General features: G+C 38.5%; 1 protein-coding gene across 1 annotated transcript; it reads left to right on the top strand.

Annotated features, from left to right (window-relative positions):
• Nucleotides 1-2,370: 2,370 nt before the first annotated feature.
• On the top strand, nt 2,371-9,431 carry LOC110373152 (cytosolic carboxypeptidase 6). Its single transcript, XM_064035074.1, has 12 exons — nt 2,371-2,378; nt 3,613-3,886; nt 3,989-4,083; nt 4,283-4,499; nt 4,612-4,795; nt 4,927-4,994; nt 5,224-5,382; nt 5,645-5,736; nt 6,173-6,387; nt 7,524-7,668; nt 8,125-8,303; nt 9,186-9,431. Exons 1-12 carry the CDS (start codon nt 2,371-2,373, stop codon nt 9,362-9,364), a joined length of 1,815 nt encoding a protein of 604 aa, XP_063891144.1. The 3' UTR covers nt 9,365-9,431.
• Nucleotides 9,432-9,440: the final 9 nt, after the last annotated feature.

Below are 9,440 nucleotides of genomic sequence, written 5' to 3'. Positions count from 1 at the left end.
AAGTTATATAAGTATTTTTTTTAAATATATCAAGTATAAACATTTTTTTTGAGATTACAAATCCTAATAATCCCATTTTCTTAATCGATTTGGAGGTCAGAAAATATGTGTCCAGTTTCTCACATTGGAACTTTTTCGAAATGCTACGAAGCGTACGAGCGTAGAGGGACTACGGCGCTACACCGTAGCACGCTGTAGCGAGAGCTTTCGTAGCCAGTGTTCTACGTCGTAGACTAATGAAGAGTTCATACAAAATAGGAAATATTTTTTTGGAATTGTTATGTAACGAAAATAGCGTAAACAGAAAATACAAACATCTGAATTGAGAATTTCCTCCTTTTTGAGAAGTCGGTTAATAAAATAGTCTAGTAGCACCTTGCTAAAATAGAAGATTATAGATATGAGATAGATTTCAGAAACTGCTTAAAAATAGTACAGTTATGAACTTATTCCGGTAAAGTTTATCAAGTAGGTAAGTACCTCCTGAATAAGCGATTTCTGCAGGCATGAAGTGCATCTAGAAACAAGACGCTACCGTTGCCTAGCAACAGTAACTAGCTACGCCAATAATACGGCATTGGAGTGTTATAATTTATATTTTTTGTTATTATTATGAGGGTAATGTCGCATCGCGGCGTATCGTGGCAACGTGTCGCCTTGCAGGACTCGGGACACAAAGGATCGCTCCTGCGGTGACAGTCATGTGACCACCACAACCAGGAACTGGGCATCAAACTCCTGGGAGAAGGCGGAATTTGGTGATTCAACTGTGATGAATATACAACTAATATGTCAGGTAAGTTTAAAAGCTAATGTTTTCATTGTTATAATACGGTAAGTACAAATTCTCATTAATTATTGTGATGCGGTAATGTTATATTAACATCCAGCTACTTATTTACACATACATGCTTAATGTTTGCTATATTAGAAAAAAATATGTGAATCATAAATTGTTTTGCTCAATTGTTTTATTCAGTAAACAAAATGAGTATCAGTTAGGTATAGCCGGTCACATAAATACAGCCAATGTCATATTCATTAATTAAATGTGTTAAAATAAAACCTAGATCGTCTAATTATTAGATTATTAGCAAATCATTAGACTCTAATGATTTGCTATGCTATGAATTCGGTTCCGTGGTTGAAGCACAAACAAAGGAAATGTTCTAGTAAAGAGGCCGCTACCTACCATGCGACTGCACTGTTAAACTACCTATACTCTTGTGTAGCTTAGTATACAAGGATAATTTCGCACAGTGTAATTATATGCACGCCGATTTAAAGACTCAAGAATAAGTACTGCCGTTATGCATGGTTTGCTGTAACCCAACTCTGGATTAATATAGTGGTCATGCATAAAATACCCAGAGAGACTTTTTTTTTCTTAACGACAAATAGGCCAAAAGTCGTTAAATGACCCCTTCCGCTGTGGATTAGCAGCGGTGAGGGAGTGTCAGACTCTTACTGACTAAAAAACCGTCGTGTTCCGTCATAGGCCTTTTATGTACCAGGGCCGCGGTAACTCTTTCGAACAATCCCGCAGCCACGGCAAATACCCAGAGTGACTGACAGTTGACAGTGTTTCTCGTGACCCGTGAGAGAAAAAAATTTAAAATGTATGAAAAATTCGAATAGATGCAACCTGATTCCGCTACGCCGTAGCGCGCTACGATATTACTACACTGACCGCTGTCTGACTGAGTAGGTGTTTTAAATTTTAATGATGTACAAATCTAATAATTTTAGGTAGATTGTTGAGCTGGTACTTTTTAACTTCTTCATTTATTATTTGCCGATCAATTTATCATTCCTTTTATGCACAGGCCGCATTTCAAAATATGCCAAATCATAGCTGTAAGTGCGTTTGCAAACTATGCACGTATAAAATTGTCGAGAAAAAATAATTTACTGCTTTTAATGTACTTATAATGCGTGTGTCTGGCTAGATAAAAGACTTCCTTATTCAATGCCCTGGATATGCAATGCCCAATATTCTGGATGCCCGTCTTCGAAAAATATTCGCCTTTACCATTTCATTTCATTGTCCTACCAGCGCTACTTTACATATCATACCATACATCCGTAATAAGCAATTGTAGAAAAAAAATCTTTGATGAAAAACAAATGAGCTAATAAAACTACACAGATGGGTACTTCAAACACTGTTTCGCGTACATCGATCGTTGAACATGAGTGGCCAGATTCAGTGCCAATATTGCACAATGAAACGCTCTCAGCGCGTATCGGAGCCAACTTTGTAAGCGCCGAGTGTCATTAAGTGCCATTTATCAGTTCATGCTGTTGAGAGCTGTTCTGAACGAGCTGTGACTATTATGCCTTCTGTGATGTAGGTGCGTTGAACTCTAGATGAAAAGGTGGGTTTTTATGTAATGGAAATTGATAATACCTATTGATATTGGGGTTCTCTACGTTTAATAGGTAGGTAAAAGCAATGAATAACTAAACTTAATAACTTAGGGGTACAAGTAAGATTACCTACTCTAGAAAGCATAATATAAAGCAATAAATTCGCCTTTAAGTAATTAACTAGAATCTGATTATTCTTAACTTTTTATAACTGCAACTCACACTATCAGACACACATTAAACTTACATACATTGCCATGAAAGCTACTTGAAACTAACTACCCTACATGCTTAATTTTAATACAACCAAAGAAACTAAGTAAGTGCAGAATGTTTCACCACCTCGTTGATGTTAAATGTGTTATCTCCTTATGTTAAAGTATTTCTATCAATATGCTTCTATCCGTAACATTGTATCAATGTAGATATATCTTCAGGCCATAAATAGGAATGGCATATTTGCCGAAATTTCAACAAACTGTTGAAAGACGTATAAAGCTCTTTCTACCAGCTATAACTTTTGAAAGCAATACTTTTCACATAAAACACCATCGAGAGTCCAAACAAAGAATCGGTTCCTTATCGTTTAAATTTCAATCGGCTGAAGAAAAAAAACTTTCAATATACGGTTGGCGTGTCTCGCTAAACTGTTTTCCTTACATATTCGTGCATTTATCGCCTAGGCATTGCCGTCAATCTTGTAGGCAATCTGTTCACCTACATTGTTAAAGTTAGTTGAGTAAGGCGGCGAGTCGGGAACACTAGCTGAGTGGCGATGGCGGCGTATACCGACGCTCTGGATCACACCTCCATATATCGTCGCGCCGCTTGTGGTACTAAAACATAATACTTAGGTCCTCCCAAATATCGCCGATTTCTCTGTCAAGAAAATTCAAAAATAAAATACTAAAATGTGCTATTACCAAATGGAATGTGTTCGTGAATAAATCAACAGTCAGTCATGTTGCTCGTGATTGAACAACGTTATACATGAAGGTTTTCCAAATTCTATTAGAATATGGAAATCATACAGCTTCATTCAGTCCAAATGGCAGTTTGCAGTCGTTGCATCAGCACGTTAGGCATCAGCTTAGCTGCAAATTAAGTTATAAAATCAATTCTTAGTGGTAGTTTTGAAATAATAATGATTTTAGGAATATCTAAAGCGTGTAGGTGTTCTATTGAATTAGTTTTATGTTAGGTATTATTCTAGGCGACAGTATGAGCAATCACGAAAACTAGTGTGACGAACACGTTTGCTATTACAGATAGTGAGGAAAGTGACGGAGAGGGTGGTTTGGGTAATTTGAGCAGACTAATTGTTCGGCCTCCTGGCCAGAGTGGGAAAGCCAAACGAGGACAGTTGTGCTTCGACGCGGCTTTCGAGTGCGGGAACCTGGGCCGAGCCGACCATATCACTGACATTGAATACGACCTATACGTTAGACCTGATACTTGCAGACCAAGGGCGCGATTTTGGTTTAACTTTACCATCGAAAATGTTAAGCAGGACCAGGTGAATTTCAGTAATTATTTTAATGAGGATTGAAGGAGGGGTTCTTGTGAACAAAAATAGTCCTATGTTTAAAAAATCCCTAATAATTGTGTTCTGTTCCAGAGAGTGATACTAAATATTATTAATTTGGCCAAAGAAACCACACTATTCGATGGAGATATGACTCCCCTAGTGCGTTCCACCTCAAGACCGAAATGGTAAGTTAGAATATATTTAGTTGCAGAAGGAAGACAATGCATACATCGAAATAAAATATCTATGCACGCAAGGATCCAATGTTGTTAACTAGTAGAACTATTCTAAACTTCGAGCTAACATATGCAAACAGTGTAACATGTCGTCGTAAATGCATGAGTGTCACTAACTATATCTCCTCAGACATTCTCGTTCGCACAGGCAACGGATTCCCAGACGCCTGGTATTCTACCACCGCTCGGTGCCTCATAGGGGGCGGAAAATCTTAAGCATAGCATTCGCTTTTGATCGAGAAGAGGACGTTTATCAGTTCTCTGCAGGAGCTTCCTACTCATACTCGAGACTTCAGAAGCACCTCGCGACGTGGGAGAAGAGAGCCCAAGCCTTTGCGACCAGGCAGTCTATTGCTCAGACTACTGTGAGTTTTTATTATGTCTAGCATTCATTACTTTATTTAGCTTATGAAGGTACTTTTAAATTATTGTTCGTAAATAGTAGGTACCAATTACCTAATAACGCCACAATTTTAGCAAAAACGTCGAATAGACCTAGTAACGATTGGAGACTATAAAACGAAAAAAGATAAAGAGGAGATCAAAGAAGACCCTCCGGTGATTAAACCAGCGATAAAGCCTGCAGAGCAGAAGAAAAGAGTCGTCCTCATCATCGCCCGAACACATGGAGGTGAACCGCCATCCTCATTTGTTTGTCAAGGTACAATATTTTAACCAGTAAAATAATTGAAATAGCACAATTTTATATTCATTCATATCAACTTACATGTGTAAATAATTGGATTTCAACACATTAATTATTTATAAATTATTTATCTTAAACCGGAATAGGGTTCCTAGACTACTTGCTGGGATCATCGGAAAAGGCGGTGGCTTTGAGAAATAACATCGTGCTGGAGGTGAGAAAATTTATTATTTTCCTGTTATATATCTACCCTAGATATAGCTTCCATTTTATTTTCATTAAATCTCGTCTGTTAATTCTTTCCTCGATAGATAACTAAGTACTTACCTACTCTCTGGGTTGTTCATTCGCCAATGTAAAAGTGTTTTCTGCATTTGCAAAATTTAAATTTGTTAAAGCACAGCTCCCTGTCTCAAATATTTTATTTTTTCTAATTTTATCAGGTCATCCCGATGCTGAACCCAGACGGGGTGTTCCTCGGCAACCAGCGGTCAGACCTACTCGGCGGCGACCTCAATCGATGTTGGAATCGAGCCACCAGCTACGCGCACCCCGCCCTAGTGGCCGTTAACGATCTCCTCAAGAAACTTGCCTCGGAGAAGGTAAACTATATAAAATTATGAATAACTTATTACTTGTTAAAGGATCCACATAAGTATTTAAACGTAATAATGCTCTGATAGTTAGTTACCTTACTTGGATTGTTAACAAAGGTAGATAATGAATATGTCACGTAGGTATTAACCCTAACTAAAGGTAAAGTATTTCGGTACAAACGAAAAGCTTACCTAACCTACCTATATTTATTATTGTTCGCCACTCTCACTTAATTAATCTCTTACTAATTGAAGTTACTGTTCTCAGACCGTGCAGTTAGATTTCATCATCGACATTCACGCAGACATAAGCCACGAGGGCGTATTTGTTCGAGGGAACTCCTACGACGATGTGTACAGGTGGGCAACAACTTAATCTTAGCATAATTATGTGTTATAAGTATAGGCACTTAATTGGAATGCAGGTTAGTTAGGTATATACTGCTTCCATTGCCTTTCATTGAATTACGCGTGTGTGTGGTTAGCTAAATTGTCAAAACTTTACACCCAAGGGCCTGAACGACTGAAAACTTCAATACAAGTTTTCAGCGAAGTTCACAATTTAGTAATAAGAAACCGGTTGCACAGTCATTACCTGCGTTAAGTGATTGCAAGCGCCGCGTGAGCGATTATCAACAATTCTTGTGCAATCATCGAAAAACTTTTCGTTTTGTTCTCTGACTGTGCGTCATAACGTCTGGCAATAACTGGTGCTATTACGAGGTTTTGCTTTACTTTTGTTTATGAAATAAGTATCATGTATTTTTTTGTTTTAATTACAACTTCAACTTGTTAGGTTTGAACGTCAGGCAGTTCTCCCAAAGTTTCTGGGAGCCCGAATCGAAGCATGGAGGCCAGAAGCTTGTTTCTACAACGCGGACTCATTGCTGGCTGGCACAGCTCGGAGAGCCCTGCCGGCGGGGTTAATCGACGCCTACACTTTATTAGTCTCCCTAGGAGGACGAAGATTATCTCCCAGGGGACCTTATATACATTATACTGAAGATGCATGTATCCTTTCTAATTAACTAGGTAGGGGAAAGTGGTATAAGATGGGGTCGTGGGGTAAGATGGGGATTGCGAAAAAAAGAATGTTCCAAACATGCTTTGAAATTACTACTAACGTCATCTAATGGCCTTTTGAGTAAGTTATTCAGTGGCATTCATATCATGGCAGAAAGTGCGTGCATTGAGATTTCGTAAGCAATTTATTGATTTTGACACTTTTTATCTAATATTTCGATTAAGTGATCTACGTTACTGTGTGAAATATGTGACAATAAGACGGACGAAGTATTTTTTTCGTAAAGCTGACATATTTTGCCAATTTATGAGCAATGTTTTAATCGAGTAGCTTTGGTTTTCTAATCTCAAAAAAATAAAGTTTGGTAAATTGTCGTTTGGGGCATGATGGGATACAAACTGCCATACTTATGGAATCTTCATACAAAGCTGAACTAGAAGAAAGACAAAGAAGTAACAAACTGAAAACGAAAAATAAGAAGATACAGAAGAAAACCAATAAAAAACCTAGAAAGCCAGCCAAAAAAATAATGATGAATCTTAGAGTGACACTGAGGATACTGAATGTAAAATACTGTCAGGGTTTGTATTCTCAATCTACTGAAGGATAGATCACTTGTCAGTGGTGTGGAAGACGGGCGCTTTGTCCATGTGCAGGAGTTGAAGACGATGATGATGAGGCGGTACATATTTGTCCCGATTGTGGCGACAGTGATTGATTTAATGCACCCCACAATCATACCCCCATCTTGCCCCATTGGCGGGGGCAAGATGGAGAAAGGCACAGTTTTGAAAAAAAAATTTTTTTCATAAGAAGATTTAAATTTTTGAGTTATTGTTGATTAGAATATAAGAGTACTAAGACTGATTGTTTCTTAATTAAAGTTTCTATTTCGTATAATAATTTTTTGTTTGTATTTCAGCCACTTTTCCTTAAAGGCCCCATCTTATACCACTTTCCCCTACATATTTGATATTGACGTATAGATATAGACACTATAGGTACCTAAGATACGATGAAGGTCTAGGATTGTCACGGTATAAATCTATCTTGGTTAGGCATATAGTAGCTAAAACTTTTCTTAAACTATAAATAAAAATGTTTAACTTAACAAGGCACTCAGATACGAAAATAGGCAAATCTCTAGCAAAATCTCTTTGTGACTATTATCGACATATCGGGGTCATTCCTCCGCGAGTAGGTCGCAGTAAGAAGAAAGATCAAAGGGGCAGACGTCGGCGGAGACGGCCTGTTATTGAACGCGACAGGTTAGTTATGTCTACATATAGCGTTTATGTAATTTTCTTATGTAATACATACATATGAACCTTACCTTTATCTCATTTGAACACGTTTTACCTCCTACGATATGCAGTATTCAATGAGGCAGCAGCTAACAAAATTTTCAATCCTGAAAATACTTTTACGTGTTTTGAAAAGGAAGCCTTGGAAATTACCTCTGAAACAGAAGCCAGCAAACTACCTAAATGCTTCGAGAAAGTTTCTGAAACAATATGCTTTGTTTAATAAAGTTAAACGTGTGGGACTTAGGTACTGAACTGACTACCTACGTCTCGTTTAAGTCAGTTAAAAAATATCCTCATGGGTATTCATTTAGATTAGCTTTCAGTTGGTCTCAAAATTACAAATTAAATATGTAAAATAATGCCAATGAATGATGCGATTGGATTATTAGATCTTTCTTTGTCTATTCTATTGTTTAGGTCACCCAGCTCGTCACCAGAGCGACGAGTTCTAGCTGGTCGAGTATTATCACCACCCCTGCCTAAAGTATCTCCGCCAGCGATGCAAGCGCTGCCAGGGAGGCTCTCGCGTCGCCACATGCTGAAGTCGCGCCCTAAAACCGTGCCAGATGTGGACCTTATGCTTCCCGTAATAACAGGTAGGTAATACAAATTCTGGTAAATTGCAGTTTTTTGCAGGGCCGGATCTGGCCTTTAACCTTTTCACCGCCACGCCATATCGGTATTCCTATGCCCTGTACGCCAAGCCCGAAAATCTTAATTAAATATCTACTAAAAAATACATAAAAGTAATGATTTAATAGGTTTATTTTGTATTTTTCTGCGACCTGTTTTTTGTCGAGTATAGCCGTCGTTGGCGCACAGGGCACGCTTGCTCATGTCGGCTATAGCCGACATTGGCCGTTGGCGTTCAAAAGGTTAAGAAAGGTTGTGGGCACATTCATCCGATATGTCTGAGTATAAGAGAGTGCATCGGAAGTATATAAATAAAATAAAAGGCGTCCACTGCCGATTTCGGCCACGGCGGATGTTCATTTAAGGAAATCAGCCAGCTGCGTAGGACATGTTATAGTGCACAAGCATTTGCGCAGACACAGCTACACTCCCTATTCCTTCACCCTCATAACCCGATGGGACGGCAATCCGACACGGCCGGAGAGAGATCAGGCGCACGTAAAATATACTACATTATTTGCAGCAGAATTATTAGAGTCCGTCATTATTTTCATGAATTCAAGAAAACCTCCCTTTTTTTACGGCTGCCTGCGTCAGACTTTATGTAGGATAGATAATCAGGCCGACTTTTTGTAAGTGGCCATCCTCTTAACATCAAACAACAACCATTTTACAAACAGAAAATCCATATTTTCTGTTTGTAAAATGTTTGCGTTACACTTTTGCTATCAGTAAAACAGTGTGTTCTATTTGCCTCCCATAAAAAATCGGTTTATGAATCATATTTATTGGATGTGGGCAGCACCGTATGTCCATAATAATATTTACGGGCATTCTTTATTTAGGTAAAGCTGTGAAAACTCCCCGGCTCGCTGTGGTAGACATGAGTGCCTATATTCGGACACCGAAGACCTTTGTCAATCAGCGAATTGAGAAGTCTCAACAGCGACTGTGCAGGCCACCTCGCCCGTCGCAGCCCAGGTTCACCAGTGACGAGTACGACACTCATGAGTCTGATTCTTAGACCACTGTTGTGGCTAAAAGGACATATTGGTTGTGTTATGAATTTGAATTAAAGATTTACAAAATAAAACGAACAT

This window comes from Helicoverpa armigera, chromosome 6 (genome assembly GCF_030705265.1).
Source record: "Helicoverpa armigera isolate CAAS_96S chromosome 6, ASM3070526v1, whole genome shotgun sequence".
In the NCBI taxonomy this organism is placed as follows: Eukaryota; Metazoa; Arthropoda; class Insecta; order Lepidoptera; family Noctuidae; genus Helicoverpa; species Helicoverpa armigera.
This window is presented reverse-complemented; position numbering and strand designations above follow the sequence as displayed.